Source organism: Quercus robur, chromosome 9 (genome assembly GCF_932294415.1).
Source record: "Quercus robur chromosome 9, dhQueRobu3.1, whole genome shotgun sequence".
NCBI classification, from domain to species: Eukaryota; Viridiplantae; Streptophyta; class Magnoliopsida; order Fagales; family Fagaceae; genus Quercus; species Quercus robur.
Genome location: NC_065542.1, coordinates 49,299,884 through 49,324,548, shown reverse-complemented (window position 1 = coordinate 49,324,548; position 24,665 = coordinate 49,299,884). Strand labels below are relative to the sequence as shown.

Genomic DNA, 24,665 nt, shown 5'->3' with positions numbered 1-24,665 from the left:
CATATGAACATCAATACTAAGGTCTTTCTCTTAAAAGGCACAAAGACTTCATATTAAAATCATTCTCATTGAAGACATACATTGCTAATACTTAAAGATATTCTTATTGTAAGGTTGAATTTATTCAACCATCTAATTGGCTTTATTCCGTGCCAAATTTGCTTGTAATTCAGCATTTAGTAACCCTGTATTTAGGTGGGATTGTTGTAAGGGTAGTGAGTGAGATAGAGTGAAGTTTGCTCAAGAGTGTGCAAGAAAACAGAGTGTCGCGGCTGGGACTCGCGGGTGGACTCGCGGCTTCAACCCGCCAGAAGATGCACACGTGCCAAGCATGCTGGAAGATGAAAAGTCATGCTAGCTGGAGCACTACAGGACAAAACAGGACAACTGGCCATACGGTTAACTCGCGACTGGATCTCGCGACTTAGTCAAGGCGCGAGGTCAAGCCGCGAGCCACCCCTGTTTTGGAAAAACCTGACGTTTCGCATTCCTCTTCACTCCAGTATAAATACCCTTTTAACCCACGATTGAAAGAGAGCTTCCAGAGAGAATTTTGAGAGAGAAACCCTAAAGAAAAACAAGATTGTTTCACACACAATCCCTACCTTAGAGTCTCATCAAAATCCCTCACTCTCTTCCTCTCCATTGTCAAAACCTTGAGAGGCATTATACCAAACCTGGTTCTCACCATTATCATCTCTGTGAGACAGTTGTTTGGAGTTCTGGAAAGCAGTTAGGAAGGAGCCAATCTTCATTGGTTGATGCTACGGTGTAGTAGCGGAATCCGGGAAGCTAGAAAAGAAAAAGGTTCGGCGCAACCTCGTTGGAGCAAGAAGCTTGGAGGGCTTAGGTGCACTGGGTAGATTAGGCTTGGAGGGTCTATTGCTGTCCTTGTATCCCAACTGTATTTTCTAGTGGATTGATTACCGCTTGGAGGGCGGCGGAGAGGTTTTTCGCCGAGGTCTTCGGTTTCCTCTTCGATAACACATCGGGTGTTATCTTTGTATTTGCATCTTCCTTCCTCTCTATCTCTGCCTTTACATTATCTGCTGTGGTTTATTTTGTTATGGCTTAGATAGTTGTTTAACCAATTTCATATTATAGCATATGTTAAGTTTCCGCACACTTGTTGTTTGACATATTGCTTGTGTTGGTTAAGTTGGTTTTTGGGGGTCTAAACGTTCAAAAGTGTTTTTGTACACGTTTTTGAACTTTCACTTATGAAAGGCACGAACTCACTCATGTTTGACAAAAAACTAAAAGGGCATTACATGGGGAAAATCATTTAAGTGCATGATTTAGGGGACAAACTTAACCAATCGATGCACACGGCTGGGCATGCTCTCTCTCCCTTCATTCCATCCGTTTTTTTCTCTTTTATTTGTAACTATAAAGCCTTTAATCCTTGTTTAGTATTATTATGATGAAGGCCATAATGTTTTGGAAACTATGGAGGTTCTCCCTTATGTTGACTTAATAATAATAAGGAAAAAAAAAGATTTTTACCATGTAAACACACTTATTAACCTGAAATTACCCTACTGCTGGAGATAATACCGTACCATTAGAGGGCTGATTTGAACTATGATGCTGTAAAAGGACTAATAATATAACAAACTAACAACAATAACATGTTTATTAGGCTTTGTTGTTGTCTTCTTGTCAGGGTGTAGCCTCTATCTCTTGCTTGAGTGGGCTTACACGACACCAAAAGCCTTTGGGCTTTATTTTAAGGGCCCATCGTCGAGTTTCGGCTTGGCTACCTCATATTCTATTTGGGAACATCAAAATTTTCCCCTCAACAACTATTTACCAACAAATAAGAAAAATATATAAATTACTTTATTTCTCTAATTTAAGTAAAAATTTATAAAATTTCTTCAATTCTATAATTTTTTGGGCGGTTTAAATCCTTACATGATATGATTTTTATCAAGGAGGATTTTTTTTCTCCTTGTGTGTATGAGAGAGAGAGAGAGAGAGAGAGAGAGAGAGAGAGAGAGAGAGAGCATGCTGAGAGTTTGATATGCCTACAACAGAATTTAAGGGTTTAAGAACTTGTAGCAATTGAAGTAAAATAAGATGAAAAAATCAACAAAAAAATCCTTTATATTTTTTTCTTACAAAGGCCTGTAGCTTGTACTGTTCTTAGATATAAAATTGGTAGCAAGTAATTAATTGGAAATTATAAATATATCTCTGTTTTCTAGCACACTGACTATGTTCCAGTGAGGCAATTTTGTATTTGCTTCAATTTGGTCACCTTCAATGATTCTAGCCATACCAAAATTTGAAAGTATAGGAAACTCTGTTTAAAGTATGAGAAAGAAAGGAAAATTAAGGTTTGAATAGGATGATTTTCCAATTAGGTTTGTAAAGTTTTTTTTATTAATTTCTTATTATAACGTGATATAATAACTATCTGTCTCATATTTTCTAACACTTTTTGAATATTTTGCACATCTAGAACGTCCAGATTTTATGCATGGTGCAAAGTAATTATATATAGTTCCATTATACCATCCAAAAAAGTATAAAAATGTTCTCAATGGCTATCTTCTCTTTTTCTTAAAATTTTTCCAAGCCTATGCCCACTTCACCAAAAAAATAAATAAATGCAAACCTATAAGCAGCAGGTTGACAAGTTTAAATTGTTTAAAATTTGTAGATGTCCAATATAAAAAGATTTTCTACAATTATATTCATCACTTTTGTCCTACTATGTAAGGTTGAATTTATTCAACCATCTAATTGGCTTTATTCCGTGCCAAATTTGCTTGTAATTCAGCATTTAGTAACCCTGTATTTAGGTGGGATTGTTGTAAGGGTAGTGAGTGAGAGAGAGTGAAGATTGCTCAAGAGTGTGCAAGAAAACAGAGTGTCGCGGTTGGGACTCGCGGGTGGACTCGCGGCTGCAAGTCGCCAGAAGCTGCACACGTGCCAAGCATGCTGGAAGATGAACAGTCATGCTAGCTGGAGCACTACAGGACAAAACAGGACAACTGGCCATACGGTTAACTCGCGACTGGATCTCGCGACTTGGTCAAGCCGCGAGGTCAAGCCGCGAGCCACCCCTGTTTTGGAAAAACCTGACGTTTCACATTCCTCTTCACTCCAGTATAAATACCCTTTTAACCCATGATTGAAAGAGAGCTTCCAGAGAGAATTTTGAGAGAGAAACCCTAAAGAAAAACCAGATTGTTTCACCCACAATCTCTACCTTAGAGTCTCATCAAATTCCCTCACTCTCTTCCTCTCCATTGTCAAATCCTTGAGAGGCATTATACCAAACCTGGTTCTCACCTTATCATCTCTGTGAGACAGTCGTTTGGAGTTCTGGGAAGCAATTAGGAAGGAGCCAATCTACATTGGTTGATGCTACGGTCTAGTAGCGGAATCCGGAAAGCTAGAAAAGAAAAAGGTTCGGCACAACCTCGTTGGAGCAAGAAGCTTGGAGGGCTTAGGTGCACTGGGTAGATTAGGCTTGGAGGGTCTATTGCTGTCCTTGTATCCCAACTGTATTTTCTAGTGGATTGATTACCGCTTGGAGGGCGGCGGAGAGGTTTTTCGCCGAGGTCTTCGGTTTCCTCTTCGATAACACATCGGGTGTTATCTTTGTGTTTGCATCTTCCTTCCTCTCTATCTCTACCTTTACATTATCTGCTGTGGTTTATTTTGTTATGGCTTAGATAGTTGTTTAACCAATTTCATATTATAGCATATGTTAAGTTTCCGCACACTTGTTGTTTGACATATTGCTTGTGTTGGTTAAGTTGGTTTTTGGGGGTCTAAACGTTCAAAAGTGTTTTTGTACACGTTTTTGAACTTTCAATTGGTATCAGAGCAGGTACACTGCTGTTGGTTTTATTACCTCAGTGTGATCCTAGACCCCTGTGTTGTGGCTGTTGTTTTTGTTTATACCATGCTGAATTGTAGCTCAAGTGTTTGTGAAAATGTCTCTATGCATATGTCTGAAAGGTGTCTTACTGATGATCTTGTAGAGTTATTAATAACTAAGAAACATGCTAGAGTTTTTGTTCACATGCTGAAATATCTTGAGAATCAGAATCTTGTCTTACACAGTAGCATATCTGAATCAAAATCATTGATTAAGAAATATAAAAGAAAGAATAGAATGTTGTGTGAGATGATTGAGAATCTGAAAATGAAAAATCAATCTAAGAGTAGCATGAAACCTGATAATGAGTTTGTGTTTGAAGGTCAAGATTGTCTGTCACATGTGAACCTATTTGTGCATACCTCATTAAAGGTGTTTAATGCATGTTTGTGGTATCTTGATAGTGGGTGTTCTCGCCATATGACAGGGGATAAGTCACTGTTTAAGTCACTCAAAGAAAAGGTGGGTGACTATGTGACCTTTGGGGATGGAAGCCATGCTCAAGTCCTAGGCAAAGGAACCATTGAGATACCCGGTTTGCCTCTGTTGAAAGATGTGCTGTTCATAAAAGGGCTGAAGGCGAATTTGCTGAGCATCACTCAAATTTGTGATGACGACTTCCTGGTACAATTCTCCAAGAAAGGATGTTTGATCATCAATAAAGAGGGGATTCAGGTTTTGGAAGGAAATCGGACTACGGATAATTGTTATGGAATAGTTCCGACGGCACCAATATCGTGTAGAAGTGCTCGGGTGGATATGTTGGAGCTGTGGCATCACAGATTTGGGCATGCCAACTTCAAACAAGTAGCAAAAGTCTCCAAACTTGAAGCAGTCGAGGGACTTCCTAAGTTTGGAAAAGTAAAGAAGACCATTTGTGGTGCATGTCAAATGGGGAAGCAAACTAAGGCTAGTCATCACAAGGTAAATGTGATAGCCACCTCTCGTTGTTTGGAGTTACTTCATGTTGATCTGATGGGGCCCACCAGAACTGAAAGCCTAGGGGGAAAAAGATATATTATGGTCATTGTGGACGACTACTCAAGATACACTTGGGTTGAATTCCTTAGAGAAAAATCAGAAGCTTGTGAGAGGCTGGAGATTCTGTGCAAGAAATTACAAAATGAAAAGGGGATTCCAATAGCCAAAGTTAGAAGTGATCATGGGAGAGAATTTGAGAATGCAAGATTCGAGTCCTTCTGTGAGAAGAATGGTATTAAAAGAGAGTTTTCAGCTCCCAAAACTCCACAACAAAATGGAGTGGTAGAGAGAAAAAATCGTGTGATTCAGGAGATGGCAAGAGTCATGTTGCTTAACAAGCAAATACCTCAAAAATTTTGGGGAGAAGCTGTCAACACCTCGTGTCACATTGGCAATAGGATTTTCTTTCAAGTTGGTACAAAGAAGACTGCATATGAGATATGGAATGAGAAGAAGCCTAAAGTGAAGTATTTCTGGGTATTTGGAAGTAAATGTTATATCTTAAATGATCGAGAGAATCTTGGGAAGTTTGATGCAAGAAGTGATGAGGGTATTTTTCTTGGCTACTCTACTACAAGTCGAGCATATAGAGTGTTTAACAAGAGAACAAAGACTGTGATGGAATCCATAAATGTCAAGATTGATGATGCCTTACCTAAGGTGGAAATGATTGATGATGTAGAAGGGCCGAGCACCGAAGAGCCTGATGTTGAGGTAGAAGCTTTGGATATAGAAGGTGAAGAACCTATACCAGAAATAGAATCGACTCCCATCAACCCAAGAAGAGAAACGAGATCGATGTCTAGAACTTCAAGCCCTCTTACTCCTCCAGAAGTTCATCCTCCTATCTCTCGTAGTGATGAAGTTTCCACTTCAAAAAGGCCATCCTCAAGAATTATCAAGAATCATCCGGAAAGTAATATCATAGGATCACTTGATGACGGTCTTCGCCTCAGGAAAGGAAATATTCTGCTAGCCAATCATGTAACATATCACTGTTATCTTGCACAGTTTGAACCAAAAAGGGTTGAAGAGGCTCTTCAAGATGAGGATTGGGTTAAGTCAATGCATGAAGAACTGAATCAGTTTGTGAGGAATGACGTGTGGGAACTTGCTCCACGGCCTGAGAACGTTCATGTTATAGGCACAAAGTGGATTTTTAAAAACAAAACTGATGAAGATGGAGAGATAATTCGAAACAAGTCTCGGTTGGTGGCTCAAGGATACACACAAGTAGAAGGGGTGGATTTTGATGAATCATTTGCTCCGGTGGCAAGACTCGAATCCATTCGAATCCTCATGTCCATTGCGTGCACTTTGAAGTTCAAACTTTATCAAATGGATGTTAAGTGTGCTTTTCTGAATGGATATCTAAATGAAGAGGTTTTTGTTGAGCAACCAAAAGGATTTGAGGATCCTCATTTTCCAGATCATGTATTAAGATTGAAGAAAGCACTATATGGTTTAAAACAAGCGCCTAGAGCCTGGTACGATCGTCTTACACATTATCTTCTAGATAGAGGTTTCAAGAGAGGGTACGCCGATCGAACTCTATTTGTCAAAAATGATGAAGATTATCTCCTTGTGGCACAAGTCTATGTTGATGACATAGTGTTTGGAGCAACTATCGAAGATCGTGCTACTGAATTTTCTGAGGAGATGAAGAAGGAGTTTGAGATGAGCATGGTGGGGGAGCTCACATTCTTTTTGGGTCTTCAAGTCAAACAACAGAAGGAGGGTATATTTGTATCTCAAGAGAAGTATGCCAGAAATATTGTCAAGAAGTTTGGCCTAGACTCCAAAAAACATGCCTCCACTCCCATGAGCTCTTCCACTAAACTGAATGTGGATTCATCAGGAGTTGAAGTAAGTCCTACATTGTATAGGAGCATCATAGGAAGTTTGCTCTACCTTACAGCAAGTAGACCAGACATTGCTTTCAGTGTGGGCGTTTGTGCCAGGTACCAAGCTAATCCGAAGGAATCTCATCTGACTGCTGCTAAGCGAATCATTCGATATGTGAATGGTACTGCAAACTATGGTCTGTGGTATTCAAAAGACTCAAATGCGTGTCTTGCTGGGTATTCGGATGCTGACTGGGCTGGCAGTGTAGACGATCGGAAAAGCACTTCAGGCGGCTGTTTTTATCTTGGTAACAATCTTGTTTCGTGGATGAGCAAGAAGCAGAATTCAGTGTCTCTATCTACTGCAGAAGCAGAATACATCGCTGCTGGAAGTTGCTGCACTCAGCTTCTTTGGATGAAGAAATTACTTCATGACTATGGAATTCCTCAAGAAACGATGTGTGTCTTCTGTGACAACACTAGTGCCATCAATCTTTCCAAAAATCCTGTTCAGCATTCAAAATCCAAACACATAGAGATACGTTACCATTTCATTCGGGATTTGGTAGAGGAAAGAGTTGTGTGTCTTGAGTTCATACACACCGACAATCAAAAGGCGGATATCTTCACCAAGCCTCTCGATGGTCCACGGTTTGAATCACTCCGTAAGACCATTGGTGTCGGTACAATTCCTTGACTCTCTTGTGTGTTGTGTGCTTCACATTTTTATAATATGTTAAATCTGTCTGTGTTGGGGCACACATTTTTTTTGCAACATGTTTCTTGTTTGTTTGTTCTTTTGTGTATACTGCTGGTTATTTTTGTGTTTGTTCAATCATTTTTGTTTCTTGTGTCAAAAATCCAAAAATCACATAAAAATTAGAAAATCAAAAAGCTTGATTGACTTTGTTGAGTTTTGTTTCAAAACTTATTTTGCCTTGTACCTTTGTGCTAATGGCTTTGTGCATTTTCGAGCATTGCTTGTTTTCATGCACTCATATCACTATGGGAAAAATCTTGAAATCTATGTGATTGTTGTAAATAGATCTTCAACCTTGTCATGAATGATTAGTGAATGGTTATGTTGATCTTGAGACATGCATAGACTTGTGTCTATATATCTTCCCACTTTTTATTTTTGTTTTGCTAAAAAGAGCTCACCAAATGTAAATCTCCAAATGAAAAGAGATATTGAGCTGCAAAAGCCTGTCGCACATTCTAGTATTTGACTAGGAAAAAGGGTAAGCGACCTTATATTAAAAGTGAAATTTCATTCAAAAAGGCCAAAGGCCTGTTCTTCAAAGAGAAATGTTACATATATCCCTCTCACAATGAGAGATGATTGCCTCAAAAAGATCAAAAAGATCAAATGTTATGATTGAAAGTGGAGTCAAATGAAAAGCTCCAAGTTATGTTATCAAGTTGTGTGGGAAGTCATATATACATATTTCTATAATTGAGATTGGTCACATGATCTAGTGCTAATTGTGTATGCCTTGGTTGAATTGATCATTGAAGCTTCACATTAGACAAAGGACTATCTCACTGTTGATATCCACACACAACACACAAGTTTATGTTCGATAAATGCCATATTCATTTGTGTGATTGTACTTGATAAAATGTGTTTTCACATGCTCAATCTTTGTTAATTCAAGCACAAAAAGATTTTTGAGTGTTTTAGGTGTTTTTGGAAAGTATTTTGTTGGAAAAATCTGAAAATTTCAAAAATACAGTTTTGCCCTGTTTTGGCGGCTCAGTCGCGGGTATGTCAAGTCGCGAGCCTCAGTCGCATCTTCGCTGGTCAGTTTTGGCGACTTGTTCGCGAGTGGAAGGTCCAGTCGCGAGATTCACTCAGAGATTTTCGCGGCTCAGCTCGCGACTCACTCGCGGGTAGACCTTCCAGTCGCGAAAAACACTTAGAAAATTTTTTTTCAAAATTTTGTTCTTGAGTGATTTGGCGGCTTGAGCTGGCGACTATGTGGCGACTTAATCCAGTCGCGAAAATCGCGTGTTTTGGACATACAGGGGCAGTTTTTAAAATTTTCTGTTTTCCCTCGATCTTTTTGTGACTGTTCATTGTCTTTTACTTCTGCACTTTCCCTTTCACACCGTGCCTCCATTGTCGATCTCCATTGTTTGCTTCTTCTCAGCTGAAAATCGTCGACTAACAGGTATGGTTCTCTGTCTTGCACTCTAATTTTCCTAATGTCTTGGTTTTCCCTCTGGATTATTCACTTTTGCTTGTGGTTTTGTGATGGGTTTTGTGATGGGTTTTGTGATGTCATCGTTGTCCTTTCTTAGCTTATGGTAGCCTGTGCTTCTGGTTTTGAGCTAATTTATTTTGTTGGTTGTGTTCTTCATCATGTGCTTAGCTAGGGTTAGCTAATTTTTGTCTGATCTGCTGTTGCTATCATGTTTCACTTTGATCTTGTGTGGTATCTTGTTGATGTGGTGTTGATTTTGGTCCTTTTTCAGCTGATTATGTGGTTACATTTGATCTCTCTATACTGTGTAGTTCTAATTTGGGACTTTGGTGTCCCTCATTGTTACTTTCTGACCATACTCATCCAGCTGTTAGGGTTTCTTCATTGTTCCTAAATTTTCACTAACCCACTGCTGATATAGTCTGTTGGATTGTGTTCTGTCATTTCCCTTGTTTATAATACAGACTGGTCATGTCTCCATTCAAAAAGGCTGCTGTGAAAGGAGGTTCTTCCAAAGGGAAGGAACCCGTAATTGATGTTGATGAAGACACACCTCTCCCGAAAGTGACTCGCTCTTCATCACAGCGATTCGATCCCAATAAGTTCAGATCCTATTCAGCCTATCAGTCATATGAGAATTTTTTTCTTCATGCCACACCATTACTAGAGAGAGCTGTGGATCTGCCCTCACTTCATAACACTGACATTCCGATATGTTTTGCTCACAAGGATTGGAATTACCTTCTCTCTGATCCGGATATCGTGTATGAAGAGTTGGTTAAAGAATTTTATGCTAACGCAATTGTGGAAGGAGATGAACTTAAGTGCTGGGTTCAGCAAAGGAGCTTTTCTGTCTCTCCTACATACCTGGCGGAAATTCTTCACATTAACAGACCCATTTTTCGTCATTCACCAGTCTATGATGATCTATGTCCTGATGAGGAGCTTCTCAAACAAAGTCTTGGTCAAGACTTGGAGTTCTCACCAAATGGCAAATCCATCAGTGTTTCCTCCCTTTCTCCGAAACTGCGAGTGCTTACAATTGTGATGTTTCACAATTTGTACCCTTTATCAAGTACTGGGTATATGAATCTCGGACGTGCTTTGTTTCTTCATGATCTAATCTCTGATGAAGAAATCGACATTTGTGCTCATATCTTTCATGTTCTGCGCAAAACGGTTCTTCGAAGTGAGTCTCGGATATGCATTCCCTTCTGCAGTCTCATTTCACGGATCTTGAAGCTCAAGGGAATTTATCCAACGGCTGATGAGTCTCCTATTCCCAAACCAAGTCCAATCAACATGCGTACATACAATGCAAGTGTTGGACATAGTCGGAAGAGAGCCAAACCAGAAACTTCTGCATCTCACAATGACTCTCAGTTCAGCAATCTCTCCCTCGATGAGAAACTTGATCGCATTGTCTCCTCTGTCCACGAGTTGAATACCAAGATGTCTGGACTCACTGCTTCTCTACACCATCAAAGCAACCGATGGGATATGAAGTTTACTTCTCTTCAGACTCAGTTGGATCAAATTCAGAGAAAGCTAGAAGAGGATGACTAGCCTATTCCATGACAAAAAGGGGGAGTGATAGGCATAATCAAGGGGGAGGATATTACCCTAAGGGGGAGCGTCTTTATCTAAGGGGGAGTGTCTTTAATTTTTTTTGTTTCTTTCTTCTCTTTAAGTTGATATATTGTGTTTTGTAAAACTGTTATTCAGGTATTTGTTGGTTTGTACCCATGTGCTTTTGTAAGCTTTTAGGGTTAATGTTTTATGCATAGTTTGTAGGCTTTATGGTATGTACCTTGCTTAAGTGCAGCCTTTATGCTATGTTGAAATCAGTACCTTAATCTAAATGTTCTGCATTTTGGTTTATGTACTGTCACTCTTGTGCCCTTGTAGGATTGTTCCTAGATGCATATGCCTTGTGTGCTATGCATTGGTTGAGTGTTGAGCATACAAGTGTCTTGCCTTGTGCTTGTTAACTTGTATGTCCTTGTGTTCATTCCAAGTGTGAATGAGCACTGTGATCACTACCTTGTGGTGTTCACTTGGTTGATCAAGCCATGGTTTGTTTATTAACTCCATCTTTGCTTGATCTCATATTGCCTGTTTCATATGCATTTATAATTTTTCTGCTTACAATGATCATGGTGTATTGTTGTGTTTCAGGAGTTTATGTTCATATGATTCAAGTGCTTCACAGCTTCTAGAGTTAGGTGTGAGTGAGTTTTGTTCAACTGTTCCCAACTCACATGTTAAGTCTAGAGTCTGTTTTAGGGTTTTGTCACGGAATAGCCAAAGGGGGAGATTGTAAGGTTGAATTTATTCAACCATCTAATTGGCTTTATTCCGTGCCAAATTTGCTTGTAATTCAGCATTTAGTAACCCTGTATTTAGGTGGGATTGTTGTAAGGGTAGTGAGTGAGAGAGAGTGAAGATTGCTCAAGAGTGTGCAAGAAAACAGAGTGTCGCGGCTGGGACTCGCGGGTGGACTCGCGGCTGCAAGTCGCCAGAAGCTGCACACGTGCCAAGCATGCTGGAAGATGAACAGTCATGCTAGCTGGAGCACTACAGGACAAAACAGGACAACTGGCCATACGGTTAACTCGCGACTGGATCTCGCGACTTGGTCAAGCCGCGAGGTCAAGCCGCGAGCCACCCCTGTTTTGGAAAAACCTGACGTTTCACATTCCTCTTCACTCCAGTATAAATACCCTTTTAACCCACGATTGAAAGAGAGCTTCCAGAGAGAATTTTGAGAGAGAAACCCTAAAGAAAAACCAGATTGTTTCACCCACAATCTCTACCTTAGAGTCTCAACAAATTCCCTCACTCTCTTCCTCTCCATTGTCAAATCCTTGAGAGGCATTATACCAAACCTGGTTCTCACCTTATCATCTCTGTGAGACAGTCGTTTGGAGTTCTGGGAAGCAGTTAGGAAGGAGCCAATCTTCATTGGTTGATGCTACGGTCTAGTAGTGGAATCCGGAAAGCTAGAAAAGAAAAAGGTTCGGCGCAACCTCGTTGGAGCAAGAAGCTTGGAGGGCTTAGGTGCACTGGGTAGATTAGGCTTGGAGGGTTTATTGCTGTCCTTGTATCCCAACTGTATTTTCTAGTGGATTGATTACCGCTTGGAGGGCGGCGGAGAGGTTTTTCGCCGAGGTCTTCGGTTTCCTCTTCGATAACACATCGGGTGTTATCTTTGTGTTTGCATCTTCCTTCCTCTCTATCTCTGCCTTTACATTATCTGCTGTGGTTTATTTTGTTATGGCTTAGATAGTTGTTTAACCAATTTCATATTATAGCATATGTTAAGTTTCCGCACACTTGTTGTTTGACATATTGCTTGTGTTGGTTAAGTTGGTTTTTGGGGGTCTAAATGTTCAAATGTGTTTTTGTACACGTTTTTGAACTTTCATACTATATAACATTAATTTGTTCCATATGATGTTGATGTTGTGAAAACTAGTTTGCTCTTTTTATTTTTTCAAGTGACTTCAAGGAGAGAATGACACACTCTCAATAAGGCACCTTCACAAATATAAATGACCACAAAAGTAGAATTGGGCTAGATTTTAGCAAAAAGGAGGAAATGGTTACAACTTTTTGCCACCCATTTCTTCACACTTCTCCTTGCTATACAAGAGGATCTACCATCAAAGTTATAAACTTATTTGGTAATATTGCCTTGGTTTGAAGTGTTCTCTTCAATTACATATTAGCCATACCCAAGCATATCAATAGTAAAACACCCTGAAATTCAAATTAAATTCCAGTATTATGCATTTAGCGTTCCCCTTTTAAATCTTCATGGTTAAACTTAGTAAATTTCACACCAAAAGAAAAGATCTCTGTAACTTTCGACATCTTGTTCTGAAAACCAATGAAGTTATCTCCACAGAACATATATACGTAGTTAACTTTTTGTATATTGATTTCAGAAACCACTTGAAAGAAAAAGCTAAAGGAGATGGTAGTGATTTCATCACAAGTTCTGGACAATGACAGTTTGTGTAATATTATATATCTTCTTTTTTGTAATAATTTTACAATGCATACATTATGTTCAAATGTTCATACAAAAAAAAAAAAAAAAATTGTAATGTAGAGTAGAATTAGAGTAACTCAATCTTATGTTGTAATGGAACATTGGTACACTTGCTACAAATAGTTTTGGGTTTTAACGACCGTCAATTGTAGAAAGTGTTATTTCATTTATTGAATTAGATGCTGAACTAGTTGATCTATTTATAATAGTGTAAGTACCCTTCAAAATAAATGCAGGTTGTTTTGGAGAAGGAAGATGTGTGTCATTACCCAACATGAAAACAACAGTTGACATGGTTGGCCGATCTATTGCATGCTCTTGCACACACAAAAGCCCAATTTGAATACATCTTGAAACTTCATTAGCAGGATATGCCTCATCGAGTAATGGGTCGACCATTTTCAAGGAATTGTCTTCTCTCCATAGGTCCCAAACCTGAGACAAGATATTAATCATATTACGCTTAACAATATAGGCTTAATTTTGTAGTCATTGTTTGCATGTGTACTTACATGTCCAATCAAATTTGAGGAAGGACCATCATGATGATAAGTACTGTTCTTTTTGCCAGTAATGATCTCTAGCAGCAATACCCCAAAGCTATATACGTCAGACTTTATTGAAAATAGTCCTTGCATTGCATATTCAGGTGACATATAACCACTGTCATAGCACAATGAAAAGGAAGGTATTGAACCTCAATGTAAAATGATTGAAAATAGCCCTTTGGGCACTAACATACATGAAAATTTGAAGTAACACAATATGGAAACGAATTATAGAGATATCCTTAATATTTTTTTTCTTACAAAGGCCTGTAGTTTGGACTCTGCTTAGATGTAGAAATGGTAGTCTAGTAATCGGTTAAAAAAGTATATCTTTGTTTTCTACCATACTTACTATGTTCCAACAACGCAATTTGTATTAGCTTCAATTTGGCCCCCTCCAACAATTCTTGCCATACCAAAATCGGAAATTTTTGGATTCAATGCATTGTCAAGTAGAACATTGCTGGCCTTTAAATCTCTATGGATAATTCTTAATCTTGAGTCTTGATGAAGATATAAGATCCCTCGAGCAATTCCGCAAATAATTTCAAATCGCTTTCCCCAATCTAAACACGACCTTTTTGTTTCATCTAAATGAAGAAATGAGAACTTGGATTAGATTGCATTGCATTCGTGCTTTTTTACTTACGTATAAAATCTTGCTACTTAGAACTGATATGTTTGTATTGGGAAGATCGTTTTCTAGTGATGATGAGTAAGGTTAATGCGAAAAAGAAGACATACCAAAAATGAAAGTGTCCAAGCTTTTATTTGGCAAGTACTCATAGATCAACATCTTCTCTTCTTTGTGAATGCAACAACCTAAAATTCTCACAAGGTTTCTATGTTGGAGTTTAGCAATTAGTGCAACTTCTGTTTTGAATTGTTCCATTCCTTGTCCAGAGCATTTTGATAATCTTTTTATTGCTATTATCATTCCATTTTGTAGCAAACCCTGCAATTAAAGTCCAAATATCATTGTCATATTTGGGGAAGCCCAATTGCACACAACAAATTCATACTCAATGAGTACCCGTAAATATTCATGATGGAATTTATGATGCATAAACACACTTGAAATGAGATTATGTAAATTCTAGGACTCGTTCAGTGAGACTACCTTATAAACTGGGCCAAAACCACCTTGGCCAAGCTTGTTCGCAATAGAGAAGTTATCTGTAGCTGCAATAATGGTTCTTAGATCAAACAATGGCAAATTTGAATTTCTTCTAGTTCCATCGAGGTCCCTTCTACTTGGAGAGTCTTCGAAGTATGGTAAAGTGGAGTCAGCACTATATGAATATGTGCTATGCCTATTCTCTGTCATAAAATAAAGTAATTAATAGTGCTAGTAACCATATTTGTCCAATTAGGACTTCTCACGCAAAAGCCTAGTTTAATAAAATTGAGAAACACACTAAAATAAAAGAATGAAACAGTGGAAAATAAGAGGAAAAATTGAAGTTTGCAATTTTCTATTTATCATTGACAGGAAATCCCACTTGGTTAAAATGCTTTTTTCTTAGAGGTAAGTACTTATGGAAGATGAAAGTTCCTTAGGCCCACTGATGGGGCTGGAGAAAATCTTAAAATGTCAGGGAATTGGTTGGGCTATTCATCGAGCTTTTAGTTAAAAGGGTGAAAAAATTATCCATGTGGCATGATAATTGACACCCTGAAGGTGTTTTTATCCCCAACTTTGTCCACAAGGTGGTGTATGATACTGCAATTTCTGAGTTTGCATAAGTATCCAGTTTTTTGAAAGAAATGCAGTAGCCTTGGAAACCTATCAAATCAAAAGATACTACCCTACGAGCTTATTTTCATTAATTAAAGTTAGCTAAGTGTCCATTTGGCAAAGATTATTTTTGCCAACTTATTGTACCATTCAGCTTATTTTTGCTACTATTCATGGGTCTCACTGCATTTTTTCGTACTATTTATAGGTCCTACTATATTATTCCAGCTAATTTTTATTTTTATCTACAGTACTTTCAACAAAAAGTTTTCAATTTCAGCAAAATAAGCAAATCCCAAACAGTTTTTAAGACAACTCAATTTATTGGATTTCATCTAAATATGGAAAAGTCACATGGATTTCAACCTGAAGTGAAATAAGAAACAAGATGGATATAGCTGAATGGTGGAAAGTGGTATGGTCTAAAGCAACTGCTTCTAAGCATTCCTTAATACTTTGTCTTTGGCAGGCAGTGAAGGACGGATTGCAATTCAGAGTATAATTAAATAAGAAACATGAATGTCTCAATGAATGGTAGAAACGGGTATGGTCTAAAGCAGCTTTTCCCAACAAGTCCTTCATATTTTAGCTGGCAGTGAAGGACAGGTTGCCCTCCTAAGAAAGGCTTGTAAAATGGGGTACAATGGTGCGCATGTATGTTTTCTGTAGAAGTCAAATGGAATTTGTGATCATGTTGTCTTTGAGTGTTCTTTCTTATGAATTTGAAATTTGTGTAAGAAGCATTTGAAAATTTTCCTTAGCTGCTTCAGTATACCATCTTTGGATCCAAAGAAATGATTATGAGTATAATCACAAAATATATCTAGTTCTTTTTCATTTTTTCTTTTATCAACTTCTACGCTTGAAAAATATAGCAAGTTCCATTCCATTTTATTCTATTTTATTTCATCATTTACGTATTTTACTTATTCTTTTATAAACTCTGAAACATAGTGTTGGAGTAATCTTGGGAGCATTTGTTCTCTGGCCTTAGAAGTATAGAAATAGGTTTTAAAAAAATTGCGCTAAACTTCCTTACCTTTCTTCTTCTTCATTACAAAACAATACACAATTGAGACTATAAGAAGAAACATTGCAGCAACAGAAACTCCCAGAATTGCCAGCATCCTCTTTTTCTGAGTAAGACCATTTTTCTTATCATATTGTGCTGAGTAAAAGAAAAAAAAAAGTTTATTCAAATGACATCATAAATTTCAGAATTTGATTGAACATAAATATTTATAGATGCAGTTTTATAGGAAAATGAGAGTAGGGATGAAACAATGGGTTTAAGGAAAATATGTGATTTTATTATTTTTTTTTAAATGGAGAAAATGCGTTTCTCATTTTGAGGTTCAACGTATCAAAAGAACAAAACAAAAAGACAAACATGTTCTCACAACAATGTCATGTCCATATGTGATTCTCTTTTTTGATGCCGAAAACGTGTTAAGAGAAGAAACAAAAAACAAAAATTGCAAACCTATTTTTGTAACAACAATGTCAAATTCCAAGAGAGTATTTCTTATTAATATAAGTAGAATCATAGTTCAAATTCTCTCTCTCCTATTATTGTAACTATATAAAAATAAAATAAAACAAGTATTACATAGTAGGACCTACTATGAGTGATGAATATAATTGTAGAAATCTTGTGTTGTTAGGGGTATACAACTCTTAAATAATTTTGACTTCTCCACACATCATTTGAGTTTTGAATTATATGAAATAGATAAGGCAGCATTGTGAAAATTTTGACATCTTTAGATAATTTAACAAAACCATATATAATTTCTTTCCCATTTGGAATGTAATACTCATTTAGCTTTGTAATATGAAACAGATCTATTTTAAATAGAGAAAATCATTTTTCTATAGTATGACCTAAATCAACTTTAAGGTTAGTACCACAGAAGGTCATAGGTCAAATTAGATGTTGAACTAGTATTTTGCATAAATTTCAAACTAATATAATAAAATAGACATGAACTTTGACTAACACTCTATTTGTTTTGAAATAAAACAAATAAAATTTTCAGGTATTTAGTATGAACAAATAAATATTTTCAAGCAAACAAACAAAATCAGTAGGTGAGTCACTAGAATTGCTGGTGTAGGAGGTCTAGTGACCAAACTGTCATAATTGTAGCTTGAATGATGTCTTCTACAACTGAACAGGGGGGCAACTGCTGCCAGAGCGATATCTCCGGCCACCAAAATGGTGGCTTCGGTTATCAAACCTCTAGTAAATAGCTTCAGTGACCAGATTGCCAACATCGGTTGCCAGAGTGATGGCTCTAGCTACCAGAACGTTGGCGCTGATCATCAGAGTGGTGGCTCTACCCATCGGACTACCGATGTCATTTGCCTAGCTCACCAAACTGTTGACCCAACCACCAAATGTAATGAGAAAAGTCACTATGTATTTTCATAAAATGTTTTACCAAATTTTTAAAGAAAAAAGATTTAAGAGTACCTAATACAACCGCATCCACACGTATGTATAAATCTTGTCCTCCATCAGGAAATGTTCTTGTGTCCACCAAGTCCCCTTGCCAGGTCAAGCAACCAATCCCTCCCTCACTCTCATTTGCACTTGCGTAAGCCATACAAGAACAATTCCTCAAACACTTTTGCTCACACTCTTTCATACTCAAACTCATGTCTGCATGTGCTATTGAAGTATCTGGCACCTTCATATGTGCCAACTTCACGAACCCTTCTCCGTTGTTGCACATGGACGCTCCTTGCTTTTCCCTCAAGCAATCACGAGATGACTTGGGTTCAAATCCAGGAAAGCACTTGCACTCAAAAATGACCATATTGTGTGGGTCACAATAACTATTTGGACCACAATTCAAATACTTATCGCACAACTCGTGTGGGCCGGACCAATATTCGACCCATGTAGTCTCCTGCCATAAGGACCGTTGCACAATTCCTGATTCATCCACCACCATTTTAACAATAACTTTGGTGGGTAAATTTGGAATTTTACTGTACATAGCAGTGGTTTCATCTTGATTATTCACAATGCTAACTTTGAAGTAATCTGATCCGATTCTGGGTGCACCGCTCCATGTTAGGCCATTCCGAGATCCTAAATGAAATAATAGAGTCTGACCCATGTATAAGTTCAACTGAGGGTACCCAGTTGGAACCCATCGAAATGAATAGTCGCCAATTCCTGGGTCATCTTTGGACTTCCAAGATGTTAGGAACCGGTTCAATCCGGTCCGCCGATCCAGCCCAAGTTTCATTAACGGAAGCAGAGTATTGGTGGGATAATCAAAACTTTGCCATGTAACACGTAGGCTGTCTTGCTGAACCAAAACAAGATTTCCTATATCTAAGAGCTTAGCCATAGAATTATTTGTGGATGAGATAGAAAAAGAAACATTGGTGGACCAAATAGGAGTGGTTCGGTTTTGGGTGTGGAGTACAAGGTTTCCCTTATCGTTGATGGAGAGGACTCCAGAGGTATTATTGAGAGGAGCATCTCTGTTTGCAACCCACACAACGGTTTTTTCGGCGATTTGGTTATACCAAATTCCAACGTAGCGGTGACTGGAACTGCCGGGGCTGAAAAACCCAAGTGCAAAGGTTTTTGGGTTTGAGAGTAGAAGTTGACCATCCTTGAGGGGTTGGTCTGGTGTTATGGTGTCAAGGGAAGTGCAAATTGGGCAAACAAGAAGAAGGGAGAGAAGAAGCAATGATGTATTCCCTTTAGCAGGATTCATAATTTTTTCTAATGAAGGGTACAGTAATAAAACTTGTGGCTAACTGGCTAGTATAGACTATAGAGAGCTATATAGCCATATAAAAAAAATCAGTTGTTCTTCTTTTATAAATAAATTTAAATGAGTTATTCAATGTATGCAAGCTGTCGTCCACTTGTTAAGGACCCACACACTCAAATCACGTTTACCTTGAAAACCTGTTCACATTAGTGAAAGATGAGTCATGCTATGTGACATAAAAAATGCACATTTTTGTGCTACAACTCGCTATGTGGTGAGTTGTGAGTGGTGGAAGTGTGTCCTCACATAACCCACAATCATACATCCACCAATCACAACTAGCCACATGGCGAGTTGTGGCACAAAAATTGTGGCTGACTTGACTGGCTAGTATAGAGCTTGATAGTCATATATACTGAAAGTCTTGGATGTAGCTTTCTATTTATTTCTTTATTTTTAACTTACATGTTGGATTCTATGATAATTACTTTTTATCATCGTACTTAAATACTGATTGATTTTTAGTTTGGGAAGATTTGAAATCCAAATTCAACAAAAGAAACTTTCCACCCACATGGATTTTAATAAGGAAAATGTTAAAAAGCACCGTGTGGTGCTTATTAAGATTTCCCTTAATAGGTTGTGTTAATAAAAAGGACAAAAAGTTATTAAATGTATAAAAAAGATAATAAAAAAATTACTAAATTTTTTTCAAAAAGAATAAAAAACTGCAAAAAAAAAAAAAAAAAGTGTGCAAAAAGCTGTTGTTAACGGCACCGTAAGGTGCCCTTTAACACAAACCTTTTAATAAATTCTGACAAGGGAGTTGGAGACGAAACTATGAAAGCCATGACGAAGACACTACATGCAACTTAGTTAACACGTCTAACTCAAATAGCTTAAATCAGTCATTCTTCTTTTAAAAATAAAATTGAAAACAAATTAAATTAGTTATTCGACATATGAAAGAAGGCAAATGCAAGCTATTGTCAACTTGTCAAGGACCTACTACACCTACTCAATGACGTGTACCTTGGAAACCAATTCACATTAGTGAAAGATACCTAACGAAAATATATCCTTTAAAAATAATAATAATCCAACGATGATAAATAAATAATAATACATCATTTGTAGTGTTTTATTAAAGTACCTTTAAAAAAATATATATCCAATTTATCATATCAGACAAAATCACTGTGAACTATAATTAAACGTATATAATGTATATCAAACATTTTTCATATTATACTTGTTCACAAATATTTCAACTTATGTGCAAATATTTCAAACTTCATTACTTTTATTGATAGTATTGAATCCATTGATGGTATTTATTAAGGAGTGTTGTTACGTATGTAATACTTTTTACCAAGAAATAAGGAAAAGATATAAATTACTTTACTTCTCTAATTTAAGTAAAAATTTAAAAATGTTCTTAAATTTTATAATTTTTTGGGCGGTTTAAATCCATACATGATATGATTTTTATACATTTAAAAAAAAAAAAATGAAATGAATCGATAAAGGTTTTTTTTTTCCTTGTGTACGGTTTCATGAGATACAGAGAGCGTACTGAGAGTTAGATATTCCCACAACAGAGTTTTAAGGGTTTAAGAACTTGTAGCTCACTATTTGAAATTTTAAACTGATCACAGTTCACACCCATCCTTCATTAGCAAGTATAAAGCATCAGCAAGTACATTTTGACACCAATCTACTAATAGCTTGGTTATATGAAAGATTGTCTGTGTTTGTGTTCAGGCAAAGCAAGCAAAGATAGTGTAATTTGGAACATGACTCGACTGAATCCAGAAGACCAAGGTCCACAGGCGCATAACTGGACACCACCAATTAATAAAAGCAAAAGATTCTCCCCGATAATATAATTCACCTGAAAACATTATCAAAATATATGTAATAGCAAAAGTTCCAATACCAGTTGTGCACACACAAATATTCATACACTTCCCATGTCACCAGAACTTTGATTGCTAAAGTATAAACAAAACCCCTGGCCCTGGCTCAACCATATGCTCAGCTGTAACTTTTCACAATATGGTCCAAGTACAAAACTACCTAGGATAAATCAAGCATCTATACAATCCAAAAGAGAAAGAAAAAAAAATTGTATGTGATTTTACATTTTCGTTCACAAGGCAAGGTAGTGTTGTTAAACAAGCAATAAGGCTATCTGCAAATTGTTTATCGTGAATAAGTAATATCTCATATTCCAATACGTAATAGGTTTAGTCTCCAAAAAACCTATTTACTTTTTATTCCTTTGCAAATTGGTGAATATTGGATGTCTTATGCAAGAAAGGTGGATTGATTCTGATGATCATCAAGTTCCTCTTCCCAATAAATAACTTTTATTAAAAACTGAATATTTTCATTAACTTGCTTTTTGAATCTGAGAAAAATTGTATTATTTTCATTTTTGTATGACAAAATTTATGTTTATGATTTATGATTGTTCCTATATTACATTTATGATTGTTCCTATAATAAATAAAAATATGATAACAAAAGACATTACTCATTATTAAATTAGTTTAAATTGTAAAAAAAATTTAATTAAACCACCATATAAATAATTATCACGCGCAACACACGGGTTCGCGGCTAGTGTTAATAAAAATGCGCGTTATGTGTCTTTGTCTTGGCTTTCATCTCTTGAGTTGGACGTGTTAATTATGATGCGCGTTGTGTGTCTTTGTCTTGACTTTCATCTGTTGAGTTGAACTTGTTAATTAAAGTTGCACGTTGTGTGTCTTTGTCATGGCATCATCTCCAATTCCCTTGTGAGACTTTTCAACAATGAGTTGTGTTGGTGCCACATAAAGTGGCACAACTTATGGCCCAACTCACCCACGTGGCATAAGTTATATAATAAAATTTACAAATTATCTTAAATTTTATAATTTTTTGGGCGGTTAAAATCCATACATGATATGATTTTTATACATTAAAAAAAAAAATGAAATGACCCGATCAAGGTTTTTCTTTTTTTTTTCATAAGATAGAGAGAGAGAGAGCATGCTGAGAGTTAGATATTCCCACAACAAAGTTTAAGGGGCTGTTTGGTAACGTTGTTTGTATTTTTTGGAAATATGTGTGGGTGAAAAAGTGTGTGGAAATACGAGTAATATTGTTTAAAAACTAAAAAGTGTTGCTTAAACTACCATACCAAATGGCTCCTAAGTGTTTAAGAACTGGTAGCTCACTATTTAAAATTTTAAACTGATCACACCCATCCTTCATTAGCAAGTATAAAGCATCAGCAAGTACATTTTGACGCCAATCTACTAACAGCTTGGTTATATGAAAGATTGTCTGTGTTTGTGTTCAGGCAAAGCAAGCAAAGATAGTGTAATTTGGAAGATGACTCGGCTGAATCGAGAGGACCAAGGTCCACAGGCTCATAATTGGACCCAACACCAATTAATTAAAGCAAAATATTCTCCCTGATAATATAGTTCACCAGAAAACATGATCAAAATATATGTAATAGCAAAAGTTTCAATACCAGTTATGCACACACAAATATTCACAAAATTCCCATTTCACCAGAACATTGATTGCTAAAGTATAAACAAAACCCCTGGCCCTGGTTCAACCATATGCTCAGCCGTAACTTTTCACAATATGGTCCAAGTACAAAACTACCTAGGATAAATCAAGCATCTATACAATCCAAAAAAGAAAGAAAAAAAAAATTGTATGTGATTTTACATTTTCGTTCACAAGGCAAGGTAGTGTTGTTAAACAAGCAATAAGGCTATTTGCAAATTGTTTCCCGCGAATAAGTAATATCTCATATTCCAATATGTAATGGGTTTAGTCTCCAAAAAACCTATTTACTTTTTATTCCTTTGCAAATTGGTGAATATTGGATGTCTTATGCAAGTAAGGTGGATTGATTCTGATGATCATCAGGTTCCTCTTCCCAATATTCATTAACAATCTTACCACTGCCAGTCACCAAGTCAAAAGCTCCGTATAAAGCCATAAAAATTATCTATTGGCTCTCAAGACACATATGATGGGCCTTCAAATCACTGCTGTGCTAGATCGAGCTATCCTTTGAGCTTCTTCCAAGTCTTTCAGAAACCTGCTTTTTTTTGGCCAAAATGATTATTGGATCAGAGGAAATCATGTAAAGCAAGGATAGTTTCCACTTAACTACATTCCATCAAATAACTAAACTAGCCTCAAATTATCACTAGATAACTAAACGTATCCTATAAATATGACAAAAGTATAAAATAATTACAATTTATGGATATTTGTATTAGTTGAGATTTAAGTTCAGTAAAATGTGACTGAAGTTATAGAAGTCTGGCTTATAACAACCTTCCGTTCTCTAGGCTTGGGTCGAGATTGGGTCAAAAATGGAACTTCAAAAGAATTTTGATTTGTAGATTTTAAGATGCCACAAATCATTGCATGCTAGCAACCTACATGGGATGAATAATGCCAAACCAACATCCACAAGCCCAACATAGTTTCACCAAGTGTCAAATTAACATGATGCAATCCAACCCACAACTACATTCTCAAATTTGCAGCTGATGCAAGAAAGATGAAGGCCATAGAAGTTAGCATTTAGAGCTAGTGAGTGCCAAGCATGAACCACAGCTAGAACAGCAATTCTGAAAGCAAAAGATGTTAGTTAAATGTATATAAAGTGAATAATATATATAATGTATAAGAAATGTTTTGCTGTGTTTTTTTTTTAAACTTATACAAACCTGTTCATCAATAAGAATCATATCTGAACTAATAATTTCTTGATTGTTTCTATTTACAGCATCCCACATCCTTGATACTCTAATTTTGATTTTGGACTTGCCACTCTTGTTTGAAAGCTGATTAAGAAAACTGAACTCCATCATCTTTAAGTTTTTGACCTTTGGCTACATACATCATTCAACATGATAATTAGAGAAATAAAGTGATGGCATTTCGATAGTAATCAAACATTTAATTTATAGTTTCATTTCTTTAGCAGTAACCAGGTAGAATAATAATAAATAAACTCAAACACATTAATAAGTCTCTTATTTTTAAAGTTGCAAGACACATGTAATTATTATTTTTTAATTCTAGTAACTATTTAAGTCAAAAACCATATTGGTTTGAATTTTTTAAATGAATGAGGTCTGTTTCCATTTAATCATCGACCATACAATTGTTATAGCAGTTAAAGTGATTTTTCAACATGTTAAGTACTACAAATATTATACCATTACAATTGTAAGTTTGAGCTGAAGTTTGAAAGACAATGTATTTTGTATGCCTAAAGGAAGTAAAGACACCGCAACAATTTAAATAAGAACTAAAAAGGAAGAGTTGTACAAATGTATATATGACCTTTTAACATTTAAATTTATTTTACCTTATATGACCAACAACTTAAATAAGTTTGGTGAAAACCTCCTTGTACACAATGTTTTTTGTTTCACAACTTTGATCAGTTTCATCATTAATTATGCGGAACTTCAACCCATTTCTGCTTGTTACTCTAGAAACTGTAACATACAATTGCCCATGACTGAAAACTGGTTTAGGCAAATAAACTCCCACATGTTTCAATGACTATCCTTGGCTTTTATTTATTGTCATTGAAAAACACATAGAAATTGGGAA

General features: G+C 36.6%; 2 protein-coding genes across 2 annotated transcripts in view; both read right to left on the bottom strand.

Moving 5' to 3' along the window:
• The window catches only part of LOC126698847 (G-type lectin S-receptor-like serine/threonine-protein kinase RKS1), a 100,217-nt gene that overhangs the window by 58,860 nt on the left and 16,692 nt on the right, over positions 1 to 24,665 (bottom strand). The window lies entirely within an intron of this gene.
• On the bottom strand, positions 12,932 to 19,040 carry LOC126698849 (G-type lectin S-receptor-like serine/threonine-protein kinase RKS1). The gene is made up of 7 exons (XM_050396354.1): positions 17,750 to 19,040; positions 16,313 to 16,441; positions 14,656 to 14,855; positions 14,280 to 14,490; positions 13,888 to 14,125; positions 13,500 to 13,650; positions 12,932 to 13,422 (listed from the first exon to the last, which is right to left on the bottom strand). The coding sequence occupies exons 1-7, from the start codon at positions 19,011 to 19,013 to the stop codon at positions 13,120 to 13,122; spliced, it is 2,496 nt and encodes an 831-aa protein (XP_050252311.1). The 5' UTR covers positions 19,014 to 19,040; the 3' UTR covers positions 12,932 to 13,119.

Bases quoted from the DNA above. Each gene is read 5' to 3' on its own strand.
- LOC126698849 (XM_050396354.1), bottom strand. From the start codon at position 19,013: ATGAATCCTGCTAAAGGGAATACATCATTGCTTCTTCTCTCCCTTCTT. The intron at 14,126-14,279 runs GTATGTCTTCTT...TTCTTCATTTAG, and splicing joins CTTGGACACTTTCATTTTTG to ATGAAACAAAAAGGTCGTGT. The intron at 13,651-13,887 runs GTAAGTATGGTA...GTGCTATGACAG, and splicing joins AATTGCGTTGTTGGAACATA to TGGTTATATGTCACCTGAAT.